The following is a 26,832-nucleotide window of genomic DNA, read 5'->3' as shown; positions in this document are numbered from 1 at the left end:
AAGAAATCTTGAATGAAATAGCAACATATCCTGTCTAGTGGATGTACAGGTAGTCCTCAACCTACAATTGGTCACTTAGTGAACATTCAAAGTAATGACAGATCCCCAAAAGATACTTATGACCTGGTTCTGGAATTTTGACAGTCAGGCCCCCCCGTGGTGATTTGACACTATTTCATGTACTCAGCAAGCCCACATTTATAGCCATTTACAGTGTCCCATTGTCATGACAATTTACAATTGTTTTGCCAAAAACAGATGTTTACTTCGTTTTGAGAAAAAACAGCAAATAATGGTTTTGCTTAATGATCACAGCATTTGTTTAATGACTACAGCTTCACTTAATGACCATGATTTGCACAATTGCAACAAAAAGATCATAAAATTAAGTCAGTCATGTGATGACCCCCTTACTACTTATGACCTTAATGGGCAAGCTGCCTGTAAAGAGGAAGAGAAACTCAAGTTTGCTCTGTTTTTAAGGTCTTGCTGTTAAATTCAGAAGGAAAGTGGATCTGTGGAGGTGTTCTCCTGAAAACTAACTTTGTATTGACTATAGCTGAATGTGCAGTGCTGTCTCCTGTTAGTGCTGTGGTTGGTAAGTAACTTAATAACCGCTTCTTCTTTCGGTATTGGGAATTTCAAAGAAAGAAACTCAAATACATCAAGTAAAAGTATTAGTAAATTCAGAATGCTCACCTTGCAAACTTGCCATGCTACTGTTTGGATGGATGGATGGATGGACGATAGACAGATGTGCTATCACCTTAACTGTTAACAACTTTGCCTAATATCAAGTTATTGTCAGCCATCATTAATGAATTCATTTGGATGGGAGACTTTGTAAGAAAACCCCAGTGCTGCAGGCTACTCTAGAAAGTCCAAGAACATTGTGCAAGGTAGTTATGCAAAGTGCTTTTTCATGCTGCATCCATGATACCACCGTGAATCAAGCTTGAATCAAGGAAGTTTTAAGCGACAAGAACAAAGAAATGTTAAGGAACAGTAACATTGCATTTCCTCAGTGCACACATGCATCATGTAGCCGCAGTGATGCCAAGAGAAACTTTCTAAAAAAATAAAAACATATTGAAATGTCACAAGATTACTAAGATTTCTGTCTTCTCACACAAGATCTTATAAGACTGTTAAAATCTCACCTGATATGGTAATCTGTGGCCATTTATTTACTTCTCCCTAATGTCAGTGAAAGTCATGTGATGTAGAAAAGTTGTGGTCTGGTGTGATTGTGGATATAATCTTTATGTTATTCCCTGTGTGGCAATTCCTTTCATACAAATTGCACCATGCAAGAAATGATGGGTTACAGTATGTTTGCTGCCATCTGACTATAGGTATTTTTGCAGACACTGTTCCAGTCACTGCAGCCCTTCCCCCAAACCACAAGATCCTTCTAAGTGTGACAAAGGTTGCCAGCCTATATATTCCACTATGTAAAATTGGTGCCACCTCCTCCTTTTCCGTGATGCTATATAAAATTAGTTTCACCCCACCAATTGGTAGGACCAGCCTCGGCTACATACATTATTAATAATAATATTGCTTATTTCAGCCCTAGTTAAAATAGGACTACAGCCAACATGTATTTCCTTTTTTCTACACTTGCTCAAGGACAGTGTCTACTCTTCCAAGCAAAGTGAATAAATTTTGCTATATTTGTTATATTGAACAGACCCCATAGATCCCAAAAGAGGTGCATAATCCATATATTTATGGATGTATGGATTAAATATATCCATGTATATATTTAAATGTTTTCAAGACACCGTTCCTCTCTGTGCTTATTCTTTTCTATTCCATAACATTAGCAACTTAATTAGCATAGCAAGATGGCATTTTTCGTTTAATGTGAACCCAGCTGAAAGAAAAGCTATTGTAATGACCAATGAATACATTTTTTAACCTGTTCAGGAATCAACAAGGTGCAAGGATTGAATCAAGTAATACCAGTGAAAGAGTCAAATATACACTTCCGCTATGACAACACCACTGGCGAGAACAACCTGGCATTGCTTGAGCTTAGCGGCCAAATTGATTGTGACAGTAACCATTTACCCATATGCATTCCAGAAAGGGATTTTGCAGAGCATGTGTTGATTTCAGAAATGGAAGGAACTCTTAGTGGCTGGAATGCAAACAGAAGTCATCTGACCCCCAGCCTGGTACAGAGGCCTATTTCCTACCTCAGTGAGAATAATTGCAAGCAAATTCTCAACAGAAATCTGATAACAAGGGAATTCTGTGGTTACAATCAAGTGCAAGCAAAAGAGATGCTTCTGGGAGGAAGTTTTATTGCTGTTCCCTATAAAGGCACATGGTTTCTCACCGGAGTTTTAGAACCATGGGCAACAGAAATAGTTAATTGGAAAACATTTATATTTACCAAGACCTCAAGATACATGATGTGGTTTAAACGAATAATGGGATAATGGAATATAAAAAGAAATATATATGTATATAAAATGAGTATTCAGTGTATTACATATTCAAGTTTGAACCACTACTGTAAATATTATGTATGACTATCTATGGAAATAAAACTTTTTGCCTTTCACGAACAAAGCAGTGATTCATTTCATTTGCCTCTGTGGAAAGATTTCATAGAACATCCAGAGATAGAATCAGTATTTGTTCTCAGTATAAATCCCAGTACCAATTTTTCTGATTGTGTGATTTGGTATTAAATTTGACTATCTTTCCCCAGTAATGTGCATTTAATTTTGTATTCTCTTCAGGAGAATAATTTCTGAGATCACTGGTTCTAATATATAAACATGAGGAAATACAAAGGAGAAAATCTAGCACAATGACATAAACAAGAAACTGTAAACTAAATTCATTGTATGAGCCCTGCAGATAATTACTTAGATACAGTATGCTTAATAAGAGCCCTAAATTGCTTATAGATGCTAATGGAAAATTAACAACACAACAGCCAGTCTCACTGAAAGTACCCTTAAATTTACAATTTAAAAAATGTAAAACATCCAAAAATGGGTTCTGTTTTTACTATTATTTTTCACTTTCTACATTTAATTAAACTTTGAAAGATAATACATTTGGTCATTACATTTTTGAAAAAATATAGCAATATTAAAATTGAAAACATTATCATCAAATTATGGACACAGAGTTCACTAGAGATTATCAACAGAATATAATGCTATTTATTCAAACTGGGATTTTTATCAAGAAAAATCCACAAAAAGGTTCTGCTGGAACAATACATAGTTCAATCTGTAACTATTCTGAAAATAGCCTTCCAGAAGGCGGTTTTGAAGATTACAGTGAGGGGACCATAATCATTTCCTTTGAGTGGAAGAAAGTAATGGAGCCATTCGTTCCCTTCTGTGTTGCAGCCATCTCTTCAACAAGTCCTTGCCAGTTCTCCACTGCATTGTCCTAAATACAAGACTTTTAAAGAGGGCTTCTCCAATCGTAATCCTCGTCCAGGAGCAACATTCCTCCATCTCAGTTCAGCATACAGTAGAAAGTGGAGGGAAAGGATTTTGCTTGCTGACAACAAGCTTCTGATGCTGATGTGATATATAGCCCTTAATATGACCCTAGTTTGGGGAGAAAAACCCACAAGCATCAGCCTGGTAAATCTAGAATAATTTACATATTTCTCTTCGGTTTCAATGTTTATTTAACTAAGTATATTTTTTCAATGTATGCCGTTTTTCAAAGATTAATTACAGAACAGAGCAATATTATACACAGGGACATGCTCTTGTGCAAGGTTGTGTGATTTAGGCACTAGATAATTTGAATAAGCATGTACAGGGTGCAGGGTTAATGTGTGGTAATGAGTAAGAGTAGGTAACATGAGATTTTAAGAAACAGATTATTTTGTATCAATATTCAAGAAGGAAACAAAGTCACTGCAAACAAAATAGTGTTAAGACATATTCTGAATTAATGTTCTTTTTTCCTGGTCTTGAATAATGTCATTACCCCACTTCCCCACCCCCTAAAAATTAGATTTTCTTGTTTTGCACAAGTGTCTCAGGGGAATGATAATCCCAAACTGAATCCTCAACTCACAAACCAGCAATTACAAATTAGTCCATTATTCCTAAAATATGCCCAAATTATCTCCAATTTAAGAATTGTTTTTCTAAATCAATTTGGCATCCTCTAGATTAGCAAAATGTAAACACACGTATTTATAGTTAAATCCCAGAATTCCAAATTAAGATGTTCTTTCACCATGCTAGATAAGAATTTGGGCAGTTAAAGTTCAACACCGGTTGGAAGGCACTAGACTGGGAAAGGTGCACTAAAAGGTATCAAGCAGGTATAAAGGAATTGCTTTTCTTGAATCAACATTGTGTTATATATAATCCTTTCCATACATCATTGCTGTTGATACCTTGAATGTCTATTTTCCCTGAATCTGTTGTCTTCCAGCTATACCAAAATTATGAATTTCTGAATTCTCTGCCAATTTGGCCACTGATTAAACTGGCTGGGAATTTTGGGATCTGTTACCTCAGTGAAGGCCAAAGACACAAGGCTGAAAAAGGCCGATGTACTTTCATCCTAATACAGAACCTGGGGCAGCTGGCAACGTTCCTCTGACTACAAGCTAGTGATTAATACACCATTAATACAATGTTGGAGAAATATGTAATTGTGGGAAAAAATTGCCCAGGTCCATTGTCCTATTGAGTAACCATTTGTCCTTTTATACTTATGAATATACAGAGTACGTTCAGTGTATGTAAGTAGGATTCAGAGACATTAAAGTTATAGTACAGCAAGCTTACAACAACAGCAAATGTTGTTTCTATCCATACCATGTTATGAATGCCAACACTTACCATGTAAATGAGATTAGCCAAAATGCACTGGACTTCATCAATATCGACATCAGTGACTTTCATGAATTTCAGCGCAACCAGAAAGGCATCTAGAGCTAGCTGGTGAGTTTTAAGTAACAAGTATCTTAAGGAAAGAAAAAAAAAACCCATCACAGTTGCTATAATTTACAATAGGCTATGCCTCAACCTCCAGATCTATCATCCCCTTGTTGGCTACTTATATTTCTGTGAATGGAAACATGTACAAATTCTACTTTTCTGAGAAAATTATTGTAGATTCTGTCATATAGTCTGGTGAATCCAGCCAAATTTCATTTAGGGAGAAAAGGTGTATTAAAAGGACAAAGTTTTTCAACTAAGGTACTTCAAATAGGCCAACTTACAGAATGTCAGGACCCATTAGTCCTATGGGAATGACATTTTGGAAAATTCTTGCTATTTCAGCACAGCTGCACTGCTATTCAATGCCACTGCTCTGCTGCCATGGTTATGTGATCCTCATTTACAACATTCCCTGACACCTTCCCATAAGTCAATGGGGAAGCTTGCAGGGAGAAAGTCAAAGGGCATGTGACCATGGCTGATGACAGAAGCACTGTGGCAGATCTGGACTTGCATTCTGTGTTTTGGTAAGGAAATATATCTGAAAGGATGACCCAATGGATCATGAGTTGTGTAGTTAGTCCCTAATATTTGGAATCAAACTATCCCATTATTACTTTATTTGGGGAATGAGAGAATCTTGTCATTTTACTAATAGATTAGGGTTAAAAGTAACCCAAATAAGCAAACCTGTTTATTCCAGAATAAATCAGTTCATTAAAAGTATTAATTGCATTAATAACTATAAATGCTTAATCAAAACAGAATATAAAATTCATATTAACCAAGCTTCACTTTATTCCCTGACTATGACTTTTCTCGGCTCGTCTGTATTGTTACTACAATCAGAAAAGATAGCTTTCCAATTCCCATTTCAGAGACCTCTCTTTTTTTTAAAGCATGGAGGACAGTTTTTCTCTTGCCAGATATTTAAAATAAATATTTCAGGCATTTCTCTGAAAATTGAAAGCATGGTTCTTACATTTAAAACAATAGATTCCAGATGCTTCTGGAAAACACACTACTGATTAAAAAAAAAAATACTAGCAGAAATTTCCATTTAGGGAAATTGTTAAAAGCCAGAGGCTCTTCACTCAACAAAAATTATTCCTAACAGTAAAGGAAAAGTAAGTAGTATAATTCTGGTTGATGTGGCCTTTTCCCTATTATGACATCATACTGTATACAGTTAATGACACCTTAGCCATGTCAAGCAATATAAATGAAATTCTTACACTTTCTTGAAGAGATTTCTGTAAGTGATGATTTTCAACTTCTCAAGAATAAGAAAGATACCACAGCGAATGAAAAACGTCTCATGTTTTGCCAGAGCATCGTTCAATAAAAGAAGGTTCCCTTCACTAAATTAGAAAATCAAGATTTTGAACATTCCCAAAAATTCAGTGATTGTATCTACATATAACTTGGGGTGCATAATAACATTCTGAGTGATGAGCAACAAGTAGCTTCATAGGAGTTCATCAGTTTTTTTTTACTTTTCCAGTACTCTTTGCCTCTCCCCCATAGCCAAGAGGAAGAGTAAACTAGAAGTCTTGTTTCACTTAAACCTGACGTGTTATTAAAAGAGAATGTGGAGAATTCTAATCTAACAGTCCAAGAGTTATAGACTTGTTCAATGTTTATTTTCCTGGCTTACTCAGAGGTATTATCTAAATTAAGCAACAATCATTATGCAATAATGATAAGTAGTGGTCCATTCCCATTTTTTCTTTTCTCTGAATTCCCAAACATAATTACTTCTTCCCACCCTACATTAAACTATAAAGACCTGAAAGCTCTTTCAAAATCTAATGAAAGCATCATTACTACACACTACTAACTTCCCATTGCAAGCAGCTATCCTGTTGCAAGAAGAGATACAACAGATACACCATCCAATTGCCTAGAGAGAGCACATTAACTTAGCATCAGCAGCCAGCATGATACTCCTCAGAAAGAAGCCCAGAAATAAATTAACAACCAGTTTACAAAAATCAGACCAAATCAGTAAACTAACACTCCAGTTTACATGAAAGAAGAGGTCTAGTGAGTAAAACAAAATTTTACTTTATTCTTCTTTCTGGTTCCATGGAGGAAAGAAACAAGGAGAGTCCACAAACCAAGATTTTCCTGAGGTGTTTCTGCTTGTGTACATCACACTAAACCAATATTTAGAGACACCAATATTAAGCAAATGGATTGGCAACTTTTTGTTTTCTGGGATCTATTTTGCAAAGAATGGTAAGGCATTAGTACAAAGCAGGCCGAGTTACATGTGGTTATGGTTGGGATGTTTCATTTATATCCTGGGGAGAGAAGAACGTTGGTTTAATCTGCTTTACAATTCTCATTATTTCATTACACTTGTCTGAAATTTGGGACTAAGAAGAGGAAGTAGAGAAAAACTATGGTTTTTTCTCCATTTTTTTAACATAAAGCAGTTTGTATTATCTACATTGTAAGACAAATATAGTTTGCAGTCTTATTATACTAATAGGATTATAAGTATGCAATTCCATAAATGAAACTTACCTCACAGCTTTTGTAACTTCTGCAAACTGCATGAGGTCATATTTTTTTAAAAGTTGGACCATTGGCATATGCCCCTGAAAATCCAAGCATAATTTTAAACTCAATGCCAAAAATTAGAAACACCAATAATCAGTTTTTTCCTAAAGCTATAAATGGTCATGAGTTGTTCTACCACCACAGTCAATCTCCTAGCACTACAGGGATTGTTTTTGACTGTATCTTACCCCAAATAATATCCAGCATTTGTCGGATTCCAAACTGGGTCATATCATATGGGGACCAAAGTCATCTCTCTAAAATGTCCTACATATTATTCCTAGTCAGAATGCCATTTTTGAACAGAAAGCCCAATTCGAAAGCCCAATTCTGATTCTAGCAGAAAGAATCTACTGAAAGCAGTCACACTACCTTGGATTTGGAATTGGGAGTTTTGAATTTAGCAAAAGATATCAAAGAACTATTCTTTCTCTTCTTCCTGTGTTCTGAAGTTTAAACTACAGTTTATTCCTAAGTGCTTGCAACAGGAGTTCCAACTAAGCAGTTCTGGAATTTCATTAATGATTCCAGTTACTGGAATCCAGGTTGTCATTCTCAAACCACATCTGATGGCATACCATGTGCTCAATCCAGTTTCATGTTTTCCCTTACTAACTGGAGCTACAAAACACAAAAAGATTAACAAGTACGCAGCTAACAAATTTATATGCCTAGTGGGTCCCAAATCTTACGTGTCTTGTGTAAACTTTTACCTATCACGGGCAACTCCATAAATCTCTGGTTAACAAAGGGCTCATTCCCCAGTTCTTTACTAAGTACCAGAACATATTTTAAGACCAGAGATTCTAATGTGGCATTCTGCTGATACTTGACAATATCTATCAAGATACATATCTAATAATTTTAACGTTAATATTCATTTTCATTTAAACAAGATAAAGAATGTGTGACTTCAGGAATTCTTTACAACCCCTTTGCCAGAAGGAGCCTTAAGAACCATCTGTACTTTTGTAATGAATTAACAAGTTGCAACTGTATTTTTGCTCGATCCTTAAACTATATCTGTGTTTTTGTATATGCTGGCTACATATACTCAACTCTGGATCACATGATCATGAAGGGGGTGGGAAGTGGACTCAGAGGAGTGGAGTAGGTAGCAATCTGAGCCATGTCCTACAGCCTTCCCAAATGGGGATTTTTTTCCCTACAGTTCCAAGGCAGATCTGGCCCATTTCTGAACACTATCTTTCTGTTGACTTCCAGATTTGTCCCATTCTGTTTAATTTTTATAGAGTCATCCTGCTGCCAAACAAATAGACAACAGAAACAGTCTTGAGCTCTTTATATAATTTCTTTCTAACAGTTCACTAGGTTGGCAAGAATAAAAATAGAAACCCAGCATGTTACAAAGTGCCAGCTTCTTCCATTACATTGAATGAACTCCAAACAGAGCTCTAGTCTCTTTTTTAAAAAATGGACAGATGCCAGCCCAAGCTTTTCAGAAACACATTCCCCATTCCCCATGTGGGAAGGCTGTAGGACATCGCTCAGAAAAAAGACAAACCTTGAATAGAAATTAGAGTGGATGAAAGGGGTATGTGCGAATGTCCAGGACATTCTTATAATTCTAAATTCTTTCACTATTCATCAAAAGTTCGGAATCTTTTCTGGAAGACTAGTAAGTTCAAATGCCACTTACCAGTAACATTTTCACTGGCAGCAAATAAATCAATATCATTCTTTTGTTTTTCTGACTAGACCGGTGACAGTGCTCAAAGGCAAAAGACAGATACTCTTCAGCTGCAAGAAGACAAAGAGGAGAAATACCATAACTTATCAGCATGGACCATGAGCAAGTACTGGGTGACAATACATTTTTTTAGCAATATTTCCAAATGTGGCTCCATAGCCAGTCCTCTGGAAGAATGCAGATATCCTACTACAATGTAAAATCTAGCTCTTCAGAATAACAGAATAACAATTGGAAGGGACCTTGGAGGTCTTCTAGTCCAACCCCCTGCTCAGGCAGGAAATCCTAATCCATTTCAGACAAATGATTGTCCAAAGTGTATGTTTTTTATGCCATATCAAGGCAAAATTAAATCAGCTGAGATTTCAGTATACATTATATACATTAAAAGCAATGTATCTCAACATTGGCCATTTTAAGATGGGTGGGCTTCAATTCCCAGAATTCCTCAACCAGCATACAATAGAAAGATCATGATTATTCTCAAGAATCATTTCTACAAATATTTAACAGAACTGTTCTCCCAAATCATAATTATTCCTGAATTTTGCTACATCAATTTTCTGAAGAGCAACAAATGTCAATCTCCCAATCTTTGTCTGAACTTAAGCACTTTGAAAACAAGACAGTGCTCAAAGTGGAAAGGAATGCTTAATTTTTAATCAACCTAATTTACGAGTTTGGATTAACCTGAAACAAGACCATCTCATTCTTCCCCACATTCTACTTTTAACTCTGGAAATAAGAAATGAAAAATGAAATCAATTTTGAGCACAGCTCAAAACACAAGAATATGAAACAATTTATACTTCTCAATTTGATGTTAAGACTTACTGTATAATTACAGAAAGGCCCTCACATGCTCCTCTTTCCACTAAGCTTCTATATTCAGCTCTCAGATTAATTGTGGTCAATGTAGTAGCATCAATGAAAGCTAGTATTAATCCAACATATATGACTAGTGAAAACATCAGTGTAGAAATACTAGCTAGATCCAAATGGGTGGAAGGAATATCGAAATGGGAAAGGAAGTAAAAGAATCAGGAGAATTCGGTCGCGCTGGTGAATGATCTCTGGTAGGCTCGGGACAGGGGTTGTTCCTCTGTCCTAGTCCTATTAGATCTCTCAGCGGCTTTTGATACCATCGACCATGGTATCCTACTGCGGCGTCTCAGGGGCTTGGGAGTGGGAGGCACCGTTTTACGGTGGTTCTCCTCCTATCTCCTGGGCCGCTCACAGTCGGTGTTGACGGGAGGGCAGAGATCCACCCCGAGGCCTCTTGTTTGTGGAGTTCCTCAGGGGTCGGTTCTCTCGCCCCTCCTGTTCAACATCTATATGAAGCCGCTGGGTGAGATCATTCGTGGTTTCGGGGTGGGGTATCATCAGTATGCTGATGATACCCAACTTTTTCTTTCCACCCCGGACCAACCCAGTGATGCCCTCGCCATGATGTCCCGTTGCCTGGAGGCGGTCCAGGTCTGGATGGGGAGAAACAGGCTTCGTCTCAATCCTGCCAAGACTGAGTGGCTGTGCATATCGGCATCTCGGGTTAACCAGACCATTCCACCTTTAACGATGGGGGGTGAGGTGTTACCCCCCGTTGATAGGGCTCGCAACTTGGGCGTCCTCCTTGACTCCCGGCTCAATTTTGAAGACCATATAGGAGCCGTGACCAGGGGAGCTTTTGCCCAGGTTTGCCTGGTGCGCCAGTTGCGACCCTACCTGGACCGAGATGCCCTACGCACAGTCACTCATGCGCTCGTGATCTCCCATTTAGACTACTGCAACGCTCTCTACATGGGGCTGCCCTTGAGGACCACTCGGAGGCTTCAGCTGGTGCAGAATGCAGCCGCACAGGTTGTGATGGGGGTTTCCCGATACTCCCATGTAACACCTCTACTCCGCGAGCTGCATTGGCTTCCGGTTGCCCTCCGGGTGAGATTCAAGGTGCTGGTAATGACCTATAAAGCCCTAAATGGCTTGGGTCTGGGATATCTGAGGGAACACCTGCTGCCAGCATCAAGTTCCCTTCGTCCAGTGCGCTCCCACAGGGAGGGTCTTCTCAGGGTGCCGCCAGTAAAAGATTGCCGGCGGGTAACGCCCAGGGGGAGGGCCTTCTCAGTGGGTGCGCCTGCCCTCTGGAACCAGCTGCCTGTGGAGTTGAGGATGGCCCCCGACCTCCGTTCATTCCGCCGGGACCTGAAGACCTGGCTCTTCGAGCTCTCTGGCCCAGGCTGAGAATTTTAATTTTAATTTTAATTTTAGTTGGGGTTTTTACTCTTTCAGGGACTGTTATAATCTTTTTAATTGTTTTTAATTTTTGTATTTCTTGTTTTAATTCCCTGTAAACCTTGGTGGAGCAGTGGGCTGATGCCTCCTTAAGTAACACCAGCTGCCTGCAATTAGTGCAGGTTCGAGTCCCACCAGGCTCAAGGTTGACTCAGCCTTCCATCCTTCCGAGGTAGGTAAAATGAGGACCCAGATTGTTGGGGGCAATTAAGCTGACTTTGTAATAATGCCGCTTGGGGGTGTGTGTGAAAGCCCTAATAAGCAGGCATATACATAGAATGAAGGCTACTGCTAAGCTTGTAAGCCGCCCTGAGTCTTCGGAGAAGGGCGGGATATAAATGGAATTAAAATAAAAAATAAATAAATAAAAATAAACCGCCCTGAGTCCTTCGGGAAAGGGTGGTATACAAATCCAATTAAATAAATAAAATAAATAAATAGAATCCACAACAGGTTGGACCTTCTAATAAAAATAGGAAATAATGTTCCCTCTACCCAGTTTTATGAAATTAGCAATTTATCTATTTCAATAATGTGTATTTACAATGAATTAAGATGAGTTTATCCAGACACATCTGTAACCTGTGCTATCTTTAAGATGCTGGGATCAGACATATCAAACCAACTTTTTAAATGTATCAATCTGCAAAACCTCATAGCAAAAAAACATGTTATAATATGATAAATACCTTGTTTAAAATCACTATCAAACATAGCCTTCCTTCCAACATAGTATCTGTATGTGACTCTTTGTGCCATGCTATATTCATCCTTAAGGTTTGAGCTATCAATTGCTCTTATCAATGGTTTACATAGGTGAAGTTTATTGATCTGGAAAGAACAACAATATTAGCAAAGGGGAAGCTACATGTTAACAATAATCTTGAGTTAAAAATAAAGAATTCATGGTAAGATTTTCAAGGTTCATGTCATACCTTAAAATATATTTTAAATAGTTGATTCACCAGAAATAACATGCCCCACTTTTTTGAATCGTCAATGTTGGCTCGACTGTAACAAATATTATAAAAATGATCAAAATTAAAAATTTGTCCTTAAACGCACATATTAGGTGTTGAGCTACATTCCTAAACAAATATTTTTCCATACCAAAATCATAACCAAGATCTGTAATCATTATAATCCTCTTTGCACATATTCAGAAACATTGTATTGAGCTCATCAAATCTGAAGTGGCATATATAAGAATCGCCTTATAGGGGAGATGGGCCATATAAAAATTTAATAAGCAAAATCATAATAAATAATATAAATGTTATGAAGGCTTGTTTCAATTGTGACATTTATTGATAAATTAATATTTACATTAATTTTCAACCCAACAAGTTCAGATCTTAAGAGTGAAGAAACTTTGTCTTAAGAAAAATAACATCTGCTTTGGATAATGATTTGCCACAATAAAGCTCTAAAGCAGACATGTCAAACACAAGGCCCGGGGGCCAGATCTGGCCCGCAAAGTGGTTTCATGTGGCCCGCGAAGCCATCCTGGAAACAGTGAGGGAACGGCCCCCGCTGCCTTGACCCTGGCCCAGAGACCCTCCTCCTGCCAGAGACCCTCAGATCTGTCCCACTCCTGCCCAGGCCCCCATAGGCACCCTTGATGCCAATGATGTAGAGCTGGCCATGCCCACCCAGTAGGCCATACGCACTCTAGCCACGCCCACCCAGTAGGCCACACCCACCCAGGCCACACCCACCCGGCCCCCTGAGGGCAACCGCAATTCTGATGCGGCCCTCAATGAAATTGAGTTTGACACCCCTGCTCTAAAGAATTCCAAATTATAGCCCAGGAATTCTATGAGAAATTATACAAGGAAGATAACCAGGAAAATGAGGAGTTAGCAGAGGAATGTTTCAAAAAAGCAACACTACCAAAAGTTACAGATGAAATTAAAAATAATAAAGGCAATATATACTACTCAGGAAGTTAAAATAATAATAAATGGGGAAACAACCAGGAAATTTCAAATACAAAAAGGAACACAAGAAGGATGCCCTTTATCCCCATTACTATTTATACTGACGCTAGAGGTCCTAAGGAGGACAATTAGAAGGATTATATAAAAGGATATATAATATAAAAGGATATAAAAGGATTAGATATTAAAGGATTAGAAATTAAAAAAGAAATTTTTAAACTTCAAGCATTTGCGGACAATTTGGTGTTTATTATGGAGGATCCACAACAATCAGGACCGAAATTGTTGGAAGAACTAGATAAATATGGAGAAGCCACTGGGCTGAAAATAAATAAAGGTAAAACTAAAATGATTGTTAAAAATATGACGAATAAACAGAAAGAAAACTTGGCTAGGATTATGGACATACAAATAGTTAAGAAGATAAAATATCTAGGAATTACTATTAGAGCCAGATGCACTTCAATCAAAGAAGACAATTATGACAAAATAGTGAAACAAATAAAAGAAGACCTGGAAAGATGGGGAAACTTGAGTCTTTCATTGTTAGGGAGAATTGCTGTTGTAAAAATGAATGTACTACCTAAAATCCTATTCCTGTTCCAAAATATTCCTATACAACTAGATCAAAAAAAATTCAGGAACCTGAACAAATTAACACTAAATTTTATATGGCAAGGGAAAAAACCGAGGATTAAAATGAAACACCTGCAGGATACTAAAGAAAATGGGTTTTTTGGACTACCGGACTGGGAAACATATTACTATGCAGCGGCACTAACCTGGATTTGAGAATGGATAATTTTAAAGAATAAAAGATTATTAATTTTAGAAGGCCAAGATTTGCAATTAGGCTGGCACGCATTCCTATGGAATGAGAAACAAGGGCTATATCAACATGGGGTGGGGTTGCAAATCCCCACGACGATTGGGAATGGCAGCAGGTGTCTGCTCGGAGGGCCATATCAAAATCTGGGATTGCGACCCTGCTGTCTTCAAGCGGTGGCGTGCTCCGACCCTCCGGTTGGCACCCTTTTGTCCGGGGGTGAGAGGGATCAGGCCCCTGAGCTCAGGCTAGTGTATTTCAATGCCAGATCCGTTGTAAACAAGGCTCCCCTCATCCGGGATTTGATCAAGGAGGAACATGCGGATCTGGCATGCATTACAGAAACCTGGTTGGGCTCGGAGAGAGGGGTCCCTCTGACTGAGTTATGCCCTCCAGGTTTCTGTGTGCTACACTGGACACAGGCTCAGGGTAGGGGCGGTGGGGTGGTGGTGGTTATATGGGAGACCCTATGTCCGCGGGAGACCACCATTGTGCAGATAGGCGGGAGTGAGTCCCTCCTCCTGAGGTGCGGCCCTCGGGTTCAGTTGGGCCTGTTACTAACATACCTGGCGCCCAGCTGTGTGGCAACGGCCCTGCCCGGGCTGCTCAACACCCTCTCAGAATTGACGGTGGAGTTTCCCAGGCTCATAGTCCTGGGTGACTTCAACCTGCCTTCCCTGGGAGGGTTGTCAGAGTTAGCTTGGGAGTTCATGGCTTCCATGATGGCCATGGACTTGACCCAAGTAATTCAGGGCCCGACTCATGGGGGGGGGGTCACACTCTCGACCTGGTTTTCTTATCTGGACAGTGGTTGGATGATCTGGGAGGGGGTTTGCCAACTATTGTCCCCCTGTCATGGTCCGATCACTATCTCCTGCGGCTGGTCTTCTGCTATGCCACCCCCCGCCGCTGGGCTGCGAAACCGACCAGGTGGTTCCGCCCCAGGCGCCTAATGGACCCAGAATGGTTCCAGATGGCGCTTGGGTCTTTACCTATCTCTCTCACTCACAGCCCGGCTGATGCCTTGGTGGATGCCTGGGAAAGGGCGGCCACCGAGGCACTCAACCGTGTTGTACGCTTGCGACCCCTGACCCAGCACAGATCCCACTGGGCCCCATGATTTTCTGTGCAGCTCCAGGAGATGAAGCGTCGGAGACGAGGTCTAGAGAGTGGTTGGAGGTCCACCCGGTCTGAATCGGACTGATTGCGACTAAGAACCTTTACAAGGTCTTATCTCGCAGCGATGAGGATGGCGAAGTCTAATTACTTCGCTGCCCTCATCACGTCCACAGATAATCGCCCGGCCGCCCTGTTTAGGGTGACTCACTCTCTCCTTAATCAGGAGATGAGGGAGGAGCCCTTAAAGGGGCGGGCCGAGGAGTTTAGTCATCATCTGGCAGACAAAATCGCTCAGATCCAGGCCGGTTTGGACTCTGACTGGGCAGAGTCTGACGTGGAGGAAACGAGCGGTCTTGAGCATGTTATCTGGACTGAGTTCAATCCTGTGACCCCCGATGACGTGGACAGGATCATGAGGAGACTGAGCTCCACCACTTGTTTATTGGACCCGTGCCCCTCCTGGCTGGTTTATGCGGCCCGGGAGGAGACACGAGGCTGGTTCCAGGCAGTAATAACTGCTTCTTTGAGGGAGGATGTATTTCCCGCCGCCTTGAAGGAGGCGGTGGTAAGGCCCCTTCTCAAGAAGCCTGTACTGGACCCGGCGATTTTGAACAACTATCGTCCGGTCTCTAACCTTCGCTTTTTGGCGAAGGTTGTTGAGATTGTGGTGGCGCATTAGCTTCCTCTGTTCCTGGAGGAAACTGATTATCTGGACCCGTACCAATCGGGCTTCAGGCCCGGGTACAGCACGGAGATGGCATTGGTCGCGCTGGTGAATGATCTCTGGTGGGCTCGGGACAGGGGATGTTCCTCTGTCCTAGTCCTATTAGACCTCTCAGCGGCTTTTGATACCATCGACCATGGTATCCTACTGCAGCATCTCAGGGGGCTGGGAGTGGGAGGCACTGTTTTACAGTGGTTCTCCTATCTCCTGGGCCGTTCGCATTCGGTGTTTACAGGAGGGCAGAGGTCCGCCCCACGGTCTCTCGTTTGTGGAGTCCCTCAGGGGTCGGTCCTCTCTCCCCTCTTGTTCAACATCTATATGAAGCCGCTGAGCGAGCTCATTCGTGGTTTCAGGGTGGGGTATCATCAGTATGCTGATGATACCCAACTTTTTCTTTCCACCCCGAACCAACCCAGTGATGCCCTCGACGTGATGTCCCATTGCCTGGAGGTGGTCCGGGTTTGGATGGGGAGAAACAGGCTTTGTCTCAATCCTGCCAAGACTGAGTGGCTGTGCATATCGGCATCTCGGGTTAACCAGTTTGTTCCATCGTTAATGATGGGAGGTGAGGTGTTACCCCCCCGTTGATAGGGCTCGCAACTTGGGCGTCCTCCTGGATTCACGGCTCAGTTTTGAAGATCATATAGGAGCCGTGGCCAGAGGGGCTTTTACCCAGGTTCGCCTGGTGTGCCAGTTGCAGCCCTATCTGGACCGAGATGCCCTACGCACAGTCACCCATGCGCTTGTGACCTCTCGGTTAGACTACTGTAACGCTCTCTACATGGGGCTGCCTTTGAGGACCACTCGGAGGCTTCAGCTGGTGCAGAATGCAGCCGCGCGAGTTGTGATGGGAGTCCCCCGATACTCCCGTTTAACACCTCTTCTCCGCGAGCTGCATTGGCTTCCAGTTGCCCTCCGGGTGAGATTCAAGGTGCTGGTGATGACCTATAAAGCCCTAAATGGCTTGGGTCCGGATTATCTGAGGGAACACCTGCTGCCGACATTAACTCCCCATCGTCCTGTGCGCTCCCACAGGGAGGGCCTTCTTAGGGTACCGCCGGTGAAGGATTGCCGGCGGGTGACTCCCAGAGAGAGGGCCTTCTCTGTGGGTGCGCCTGCCCTTTGGAACCAACTTCCTATGGAATTTAGGACTGCCACCGACCTCCGTTCATTTCGTCGGGACCTAAAAACTTGGGTCTTTGAGCTGTCTGGCCTAGACTGAGGGGTTTTTAATTGGGTTTTAAAGTTTTAACTTTTGGGCTTAAATTTAATTAATTGTTTTAAATTTATTTTAACTTTGGTATTGTATGGTTTTAATTGCCCTGTAAACCGCCCTGAGTCCTATGGGAATAGGGCGGTATATAAGTCAAATAAATAATAAATAATAATAATTTTCAAAAACATCAATTAAACAAGCGCTACTTGTTACTGTCGCCTTGCCTATTTAACTTATATGCAGAGCACATCATGAGAAAGGCAGGGCTAGATGAATCAAAAGTTGGAATTAAGATTGCCGGAAGAAACATCAACAACCTAAGATATGCAGATGATACCACTCTAATGGCAGAAAGTGAAGAAGAACTAAAGAGCCTGGTGTTGCGGGTGAAGAAGGAGAGTGCAAAACTTGGGTTGAAACTAAACATTAAGAAAACCAAGATCATGGCATCTGGCCCTCTCAATTCCTGGCAAATAGATGGGGAAGAAATGGAGGTAGTGACAGATTTTATTTTCCTTGGCTCCAAGATCACTGCAGATGGGGACTGTAGCCAAGAAATTAAAAGACGCTTGCTCCTTGGGAGGAAAGCCATGGCAAATCTAGACAGCACACTAAAAAGCAGAGACATCACCCTGTCAACAAAAATCCGTATAGTCAAGGCTATGGTCTTCCCAGTTGCAATGTATGGCAGTGAAAGCTGGACCATAAGAAAGGCTGAGCGCCAAAGAATTGAAGCCTTTGAACTATGGTGCTGGAGAAGACTCCTGCGAGTTCCTTGGACTGCAAGGCGATCAAACCGGTCAGTCCTAGAGGAGATCAACCCTGACTGCTCTTTAGAAGGCCAGATCCTGAAGCTAAAACTCAAATACTTTGGCCACCTAATGAGAAGGAAGGACTCACTGGAGAAGAGCCTAATGCTGGGAAAGATTGAGGGCAATAGAAGAAGGGGACGACAGAGAATGAGGTGGCTGGATGGAGTCACTGAAGCAGTAGGCGTGAGCTTAGATGGACTCCAGAAGATGGTAGAGGACAGGAAGGCCTGGAGGAACATTGTCCATAGGGTCGCGATGGGTCGGACACGACTTCGCAACTAACAACAACAACAACAACTCAAAATTTGGAATAAAATTAGAAAACAAAATTACATTAAAGTATCAGTCTGGTTGTCCACCCTAGAGGCGATAGTTTACCCAGATTTGTTTAATTTGGAAAACAGCACTATGTATAAAGATATGATGTGGGAGAATTGAAATCCAGACAGGAACTAGAACAAGGGATAAAATTGGAATGGTGGGCTTACTTACAGATACAAACACAATATGGTGAAGAGTGGGGGATAAATATTCAAGAAACTGCATTGGATAAAATCTTATTGGGGCCAGATGAGAAACAAATAAGGAAATTGTATAGACTGCTATACAATGGTATAAAATGATTGAGGAACAAGTTAAAGAACCAATGCTGATATGGGCTAAAAATTTGGGACATGGTATCAATCTTGATATACGGCAAACTCTTTGGGATAGAAATAAAATGATAACGCTGGCCTCAGCTTACAAAGAAAATTTATATAAGATATTTTACCCTCCAGCACGATTAGCCAAAATGTACAAAACAGTATCCCCTAGTTGCTGAAAATGTTCTGAAGAATTAGGCACTTATTTTCATGTTTGGTGGTCCTCTAATAAGATGCAAAAGTTTTGGCAAAGGATATGGATATGGCTAGAAGAAATATAAGGACGGAGAGTTGATTATAGACCATAATTTTTCCTGCTTGGCATAACAACAGAGAAACATACCAAAAAAGAGTTATATATAATGATACACATCATTTAATTTAATTTAATTTATTAATATTTCTATACCGCCCTTCTCCCGAAGGACTCACAGCAGCGAGAATGACGTTCGCCCAGAAATGGAAAAATAGTGAAATACCTGACGAGAGTGAAGTGATAAATAAAATATGGGTGTACGCAGAAATGGACAAGTTAACTTTGGAAATAAAAAATAAAGATCAGTCAGATTATTACAAAATTTGGAGTAAGTTTTACCTATGGTGGGAACAGACAGGAAGGTCTCAATAGAGATATACAAGATGCTGATTTCACATATTACTAGAATAAGGTGGTCGATAAGATTGAATATTGTATAATTGTATATAAATGATATGTATATAAAATGTAAGGGACGCGGTGGCTCAGTGGGTTAGGATGCTGAGCTTGTCGATCAGAAGGTCGGCAGTTTGGCGGGTCGAATCCCGAGTGCCGCGTAACAGAGTGAGCGCCTGTTACTCGTCCCAGCTTCTGCCAACCTAGCAGTTCGAAAGCACGTAAAAATGCAAGTAGAAAAATAGGGACCGCTCCGGTGGGATGGTAACAGCGTTCCGTGCGCCTTTGGTGTCTAGTCATGCCGGCCACATGACCACGGAGATGTCCTCGGACAAGCGCTGGCTCTTCGGCTTTGAAACGGAGATGAGCACCGGCCCCTAGAGTCGGAAACGACTAGCACGCATGTGCGGGGGAACCTTTACCTTTACCTTATATAAAATGTATATAAAACACAAAAATAATGTAGGACAAGAAGGAATGTCAGACCATTAACACCTTGTCCAAAGTTTTAAATAATAAAATTTGTAATTAAAAAAAAAAGAAATCCAAATTCTACTTATGGGCAATTTCACACAATTATCTCCTGAACCAAGGAAGATTGGCATATAACAAGTCTACAGACCAATTTACAAAGTAAAAAAACCATAATCTACATTTCCAAATAATTTAACCTAGGACTAAGGACATACTCACGTGTCGCTTGCACATACACGGAAAGAGCTCATAAGAAGTTCAGCTGCTTTTTCCAACATGTCACCAACTTTGCCTTTGCCTTTCTTTGCCAGTTGTTGATCAGCCTATCATGACATAATAGTGAGATACAATCACCCAGAACTTAGATATAGTGCATACACAAGTGAGCAAATACTTTTGTGTGTTCTTGAGCATGTTTCAGGCCAAGCCCAGAGCATCTCCATGTTCTGAACCAGCCCTCTTCTCGCAACCCCTATTCAAAAAGAAGAGTCTGGAGAGCGTCCAAGGCTAAAAGGCTTCTGCCAAGATTTAATTACGCAGTTAACAAAAACACTAGAGCTTGTCTTCTCAAGCGGAAAAGTTGCTTTCAGCAACCAGCCCCTCCCCAAACACTCCTTTTATAGAGAGCTCAGGGCGTGGTCTCCCTGTGCCTCCTCCCGAGGAGTCTCACAGCCTTTCTTTGTTTGTTCCTGCTCGACTGCCTCCTGCATCGGGCGTCCTTGAACAGGGCCAGCTGTGGGTCATCTTCCTCCGCACTCTCGGGCTCACGCAGCTGAGAAGAGGTCCCCGGCTGAGGGCTCTGCAAAGCCTCCAAATCATCATCAGCCGGTTCGTTTCCCTCCTCCCCCACATCTGAGTCCTCCGATACATCGGAGCCGGCTGTCGGACCCACAGGCTGGCCCTGAGTCACAACACTCCATTTGTTACTGAGTCCATCCCAATCTCTTCCATTCCTTCAGCATCTATAATTTTGGCCCAAGCAGCAATACTTACACTGTTGGCAAAAACTCGAAGATCAAGTGCCACTGCATACATAATAGGCAAAGCCCTGGCAAATGAGAATTCAACCCAGGGTTAATCTTGCAAACACTGATAAATGATCTGCTGCTTACTTTTAAACATAGCAACAAAACATCTTTTATATTTATTATTGTAACATGGACAATGAAATTCTACAGTTTCTAATGAGTTCCTTTAATTTCCCCAAATATTCAGGGTATGGAAAAGGCATACCAACATCCAAGTCCATATTTACCCAGGACAAATGAGGCCTTGAGAGATTTCATGGCTATTTCAAATTCTTCCATGGGCTATTGTTAGTATTTGTTGAGGATAGTCAAATGGCTGAAAATTATAGGAAAAGGCTAGCTTAATGCAAATAAAATCAAATGTTGATTTAGTTGTCTTTATATCTTTATTTAATCTCCTTGCCATTCTCTATGTATGACAAACTACTACTTTTGGTCCACTAAGAGATCACTTTACTTCTGTTTATCTTCAAAGTTGAGAAACATTTGAGATATTAAAATGGGTTATTCCCTGTCTTCCTCTACCTACGTAAAATGGAATATTTCTCATCAGGCCAATTCATTTATATTTTGAGATATAGATTTATGTTAACCAGGTACTTACCAGTTTTCTTCTTTGTGTGCTTGAAAAGCTCTCAGGAAAGATGTAGAGAGTATAGGGAAATTTGATGAAATTTGATTCATAAAAAAGCATTATGCAATTTAGTGACACAACTTTAAGTGTGAACCCACAGCTTAACACTGATATAAAAAGAATAATGTCCATGGTTTAATATGAACGTTCAAAGGACATATATGACAGAAGCCACTCACATTCTGATCAGAAGAAACAACAACTATTATTACACCATGCTGCTAATTACAAAACGTTAGCATCCTCCTTGTCTAGAAATGCAAACCCATTGACTATAAAAGCCAGACATGAAGATTCTTTACATTGGGTATGTTTTGTATAATCAGCTCCCCATTAGATTGGCCAGCAATTTAACAAAGTCAGGATTCTTTAAGTATTTACATCCAACAGTATAGTTGACCCTATAATATAGATTGTGGTGGCAAACCTATGGCACATGTGCCAGAGGTGGCACTCAGAGCCCTCTGTGGGCACGCATGCCATCGCCCCAGCTCTATCACCCCCTATGGCCCCCTCACCAGCAACCACCCAGAGGAGAGTCGTCAGCCTGCACGGAGCAGCGTAGTCAAGGACATGGCAGCCGGGCAGCGAGGACAAGACTCCGCTCTCACACCCCATTGCTTGCAGATGATGCTGCGGAGCACGGACAGAGGGCGTGGCCACCATAAAGCTGCTGGGCCGCCTGGGCGATCTGCTGTGGCAGGCCATGGAAGTGGTGGGTGGCCCTGCGGGCAGGCGAGGCAGGGGCGGGGCTGTTTTTGGGCACTTGGTCTCTAAAAGATTCATCATCACTGGTATAGATAGATGCTGAGTCTAAGTAGTAGATCATACATCTACTTGGTCATTAAACCAACACTGGTAATTCTGTAGTTTGTGCTGAAAGCTTTATTCCAAATTCCACTGCAGATTTTTGAAAGAGTGAATGATAAAGGATATTGTACAACAACTGTTTGGCATTTATACGCTTCTACAAAGTCATGGTTGGCAACTGCATAAGTACATCTATTAAGAAAAATGAAACATGAATTTTAAGTAATAAACAAAACTAATTTAGGTTATATTCTGTTTTCTTCAATTTAATAAATCTTAACCATTCTTGATGATTCATGATTCTTGCTCCTTAGTATGCTTGTCTTGCAACTTAAATATCAGACTTCTTAAATGGCAACAAATGATACCTAATTTCATTTGCTAAAAAGGGTACTTGAGTAGAATGCTTTCTTTTGATATATTTAGAATGTTTTATTTTTCTACTTTAAAACTTTTCAGGTAAAAAACGATGCTTTTGTTTTTATGGAATAACTGGGTTTGAAAAAAATAACTATTCTTGTTGTGATTCCTCGCCAGTCAGTGGATCCGGCAGCTGAGTCTGAGGATGAGGAGGAGGGGCCTAGAGTGATATTAGAGTAAGAGGAAGGCTCCGAGGAGCTCCAAGACTTACAGTAGGACAAGTAGCCTGGCCCCTCTACTCGCGCGCAGGCTGAGACACAGCTCTGCTGGGAGCCTGAGTTGGACAGTATTGAAGAACAGTTGGGACAAATCACGGATGCATGAATGCGCAGGCAAGAGAAGCAAGTAAGACAGAGGAATGCAATGGGGCGCCTCCAAAGGCAAAGGAGAAGGCATTAGGAAGCCACGCTTTGGCTGAATTATAAAAGGGAAGGTATGGGAGGTGCTGGTTGCCAAAGGCAACCGTTTGTGTTGAGGATTGAATTTCTGTGGACTGTGTTTGTTTGCCTTGGACATTGACTCAGGTCCCTGAGAATAAAAGGGTTTTTTTCTTGCGGTTCCTGCCTGTTTTTGGAAGAGGGGTTTCTCCTTGTGAGCATAATAAGGACTCACATAGGCTGGGACAGAACAATTTTTTTACACCATTTCAGCCACTTCCACACTTTCAGAATAATTGCTAAGATATCATTTTTTTTAGCGCAAGGTTCCATTTGTGACTACTTGGAATACTTGAAAGGAAGTGCACTGTGCTCCATGGGGCATCTTATCCCACCCAATTTTACCTTAAATGAGCAGCAAACATCTCATCATAAGGTGGTTCCAACACTTGTTGACATTTTTCTTCTGGAGATGAAAGCTAGTTATAAAATAGAGACCAGAGAGGAAAATAAGGCCTTGCTGGCAACAAAACAGTTTGACAAAACCCATGAAGCCGAAGAAGTATAACTTAACTGCCTATGTCTTTTTTTCTCATATAACAGAACAAATAACAGAAATGATTTTATAAGTAAACTGCCTGGCCAAATTCCATTTTTAAGAAATCCTGAAGATATTTACAATGTCATTATTCTTTCTGTCAATAATATACAGCATGGGAGGGATGTGTCACTGTCACTGGAATCAGATTCAAGAATGACTAAGGTTCACATTTTATAACAAGGATAAATCATAGATACAACTCAAAAAAGGAAAGAAATGAGCCTCAGAAGGCAATTAGGTTTCAACAGCTTAACATACAATGATGCATGTTAAACCAAATCCTTTCATGAGGCAACATTTAATCTAGAAGCTGGTGATTAAAAACACTGTACAATATACTGATTTTAGAATCACAGAATTCTGGATTTAGAAGGAACCACAAAGATTATTTATTCCGATCCTTTGCAATGCATAGAAAAATAAGTTAAACCTTCTTTCAGAGGTTGATATCCAGCCTTTTCTTAAAAAGATGTCCAAACAGTTCTGTAGGAAGATTGTTGAATAGACCTTTTACATTGAGTAAGTTATTGTAGATACCTCGTCATTAAAAACATAAGCAAACATTGCAATAACTTTTAGGCATGGAATCCACAGCAAATGAACAGTTCAAAGATGTATTTTAAAAATTTTTCCATGGCTCTAATTGCGGCTATCTAACAATCCTATATATTTCTATTTAGGAATAAATAGGTTATGTTCCTTTATTGAATTAAACAGGACTTCAGTACATTTACAGGATTGCACAAATGTGTTACCTGCAGTCTAGGATTTGCAACATGAGGATGTTTAAATGACACTAATTCTGCACAAAACAATCCATCTCTGCCATCAATAGATTCTAGTACCTGTGAAAGAAAACAATATAAATTTAGGATTAGTTTAGAGGACCAGTAAGAAAACTGTATTAACTCTTTGATAGTTTTGACTATGACAACCATAGTGCCAGCAGTAGGGAGTAACATGTGACCTTACTGCTGAATACAGTTCTCACCACTATTAATTGGAACTGGAGTCCATGAACATTTGGAAATCACATATTGTGCATGCATGTTTTATATTATGGAGAAACCTCTCAGAATCACTGATGGAATAGAGCTGGACCTCATTTTTTGAACTAAAATAGCGAAAATAGCAATGAAATAAGGAAAAGATATGACTAATTAAAAGTGAACTTCATTTGATTCTTTCTAATGAAAAATGAATTCAAAATGTCACTCATATAAATTAAACTTTCAGAGAGCTACACCTCCTGCCTGAATCAGTACAATAAGTAAAAACATATTTTTTGAGATTGATTGTATTTATGTGTACGCTGCCCACTCAAGTGTTTCTAAGAGGAGGATAAGAGTAATAGCAGAATAGGTGGCTATGTAATAACTGAATGGAAATTCAAATTCTTTAGAATAGATCATCTGCTTAAGAGCTGATTCACTTTGTAAAATAAAAGTAGAGTACATAATAAATAATATTGATGTATCAGAAATATAGAAAAATTAAAGCACACAAGTATGAGTACTATTTTTTGTAGACAGTTTAAGGGTAACGTAAACTAAAAATGAGTTTTAAATGCTTTTAACTGTTTGTTAAAGTCATGTTTAAAAATAACAGAAGAGTGGGCAAGGATCACTATTAACCCTTCATGAAATTTAGTCTATTAAAATATTACTTTTATCAAATAATCTCATGCAATTATTGAAGGGGAAATCCTTCCACTATTTCCATGTACATTCCATAGAGCATTATCAAGATTGGAAGAGTTCTAGCCATATTAGAAGAATTTTTCAAAATATACCAAAATGAATGATTAATAATTCTTCAAATTATACTTATGAATTACCTGCTGCAAATATTGGTTGATACTGATATGTGCCATTGAAAGAGTACTGCGTAAAATTAAATGAATGCTTTAATCTGAAAAATAGTAGACATTAGTACGATAAACACATTGGTAGAACAGGTTAGCCAAAAAGAGCTCAAAAAATCCCAGCTAGTCTCAAATCTTTTAGCACAATATTGAAAAGAGATCATATCCCTTACTGTATTTATATAACTTCACTGCTGCCATTACTTTTTCAAGGATAATTCCAAATATCATTCCTTAAAGCCTACCCAATTTGAATCTTTAAAAAGATGTTTTAAAGATTCACTGATTTAATTTAAATCACGTTATTTAAATCTACATGGGACTGCTTTCTCTGATCTACCATCCATAGAGCCTGCACATCAGGACTTTCTCTGGGTGTCATTACTAATAAAGTTGGAAGCAGACTTATTAGTAACAGCTCCTTGCTTTTAGGTTCCCCATCGTTTAAACACTCATTTAAGGGTTGTTCTGTCTTCCCCAAATTGACTTCCTAGAGGCCAGCCTCCATCAGCACATAGTAGTTGGATTCTCTCATCAACTGTCATACTACAAATTCTTTTTTAAATAAAGCCGTTTGTAGATCAAAACTGATTTTTAATTTAGATGATTCAGTGATATAACTCCACATTAACTCATTGGATTAATTTAACTGTCCTTTTTAATCTGGCAGTGATTGATTACAGACAAACAAAAAACGATAAGATCTTTGCAGGAAAGCTAAACTTAAAAGTTACAGGAATGGCATTTGCTGTCAAGTCCGAGGAGGGATTAAGGTTGCGCTGGCAGATATTGAAAAACAGCTCCCGTCGGTGCTTGGAAGCAAAGCCAATGTGCAAATGCCCAGAGCTACATTAACAACACGCTAGTCACGGTTGCTCATGGCTGCGAGAACTAATCAGCAGCGAAAGCAAGAAGGGATCCTCCGCATATGCACCAAAGCCAGATTTAATAAAGTGAAAAAGACGGAACCTTCTGGAACATAAGGATCAACACGTTTATTGCAGCAGCAGAAGCTTCGCAGGAAAATATCTCGATTTCCGGAATCCACAACCAAACCTTTCCCGAACGCTATCAAACAGTCACGATGTTCCGGAACGCATGCGCACAACTCTCCTATTGGCAGCACTGTTTCTTCCAGTGCTTGCCTACGGTACCGTGAGCCCGATTCCTGAAC

General features: G+C 40.2%; 2 protein-coding genes across 3 annotated transcripts in view; one reads left to right on the top strand and one right to left on the bottom strand.

Moving 5' to 3' along the window:
• The window catches only part of PROZ (protein Z, vitamin K dependent plasma glycoprotein), a gene marked incomplete at both ends in the record, with an annotated part of 13,179 nt that extends 10,729 nt beyond the window's left edge, over positions 1–2,450 (top strand). The window contains 2 exon segments of the mRNA XM_083363142.1: positions 484–598; positions 1,933–2,450. Coding sequence (XP_083219268.1) covers positions 484–598; positions 1,933–2,450 — 633 coding nt within the window.
• On the bottom strand, positions 2,306–26,832 carry PCID2 (PCI domain containing 2). Of its 2 annotated transcripts, none has more exons than XM_083363136.1 (15): positions 26,628–26,832; positions 25,632–25,705; positions 24,550–24,639; positions 23,599–23,672; positions 22,523–22,588; positions 21,557–21,598; positions 20,918–20,972; positions 20,144–20,247; positions 12,453–12,528; positions 12,207–12,348; positions 9,178–9,278; positions 7,482–7,555; positions 6,185–6,310; positions 4,848–4,971; positions 2,306–3,587 (listed from the first exon to the last, which is right to left on the bottom strand). In XM_083363136.1, exons 2-15 carry the CDS (start codon positions 25,665–25,667, stop codon positions 3,498–3,500), a joined length of 1,200 nt encoding a protein of 399 aa, XP_083219262.1. In that variant the 5' UTR covers positions 25,668–25,705; positions 26,628–26,832; the 3' UTR covers positions 2,306–3,497. The 2 variants fall into 2 exon arrangements, with proteins under 2 accessions (XP_083219262.1, XP_083219263.1); XM_083363137.1 differs by lacking the exon at positions 26,628–26,832 and adding an exon at positions 24,225–24,277 and having other exon boundaries at positions 2,307–3,587; positions 25,632–25,669.

The sequence above is a fragment of the Vipera ursinii genome, assembly GCF_947247035.1.
Source record: "Vipera ursinii genome assembly, chromosome: 4".
In the NCBI taxonomy this organism is placed as follows: Eukaryota; Metazoa; Chordata; class Lepidosauria; order Squamata; family Viperidae; genus Vipera; species Vipera ursinii.
Note: the sequence above shows the minus strand (reverse complement) of the source record. Positions and strands in the feature narration are given on the sequence as shown.

Bases quoted from the DNA above. Each gene is read 5' to 3' on its own strand.
- PCID2 (XM_083363136.1), bottom strand. From the start codon at position 25,667: ATGGCACATATCAGTATCAACCAATATTTGCAGCAG. The intron at 24,640-25,631 runs GTAATTCATAAG...TTTCTTTCACAG, and splicing joins TCAACCAATATTTGCAGCAG to GTACTAGAATCTATTGATGG. The intron at 4,972-6,184 runs GTAAGAATTTCA...TCTTTCCTTAAG, and splicing joins AGAAATCTCTTCAAGAAAGT to ATACTTGTTACTTAAAACTC.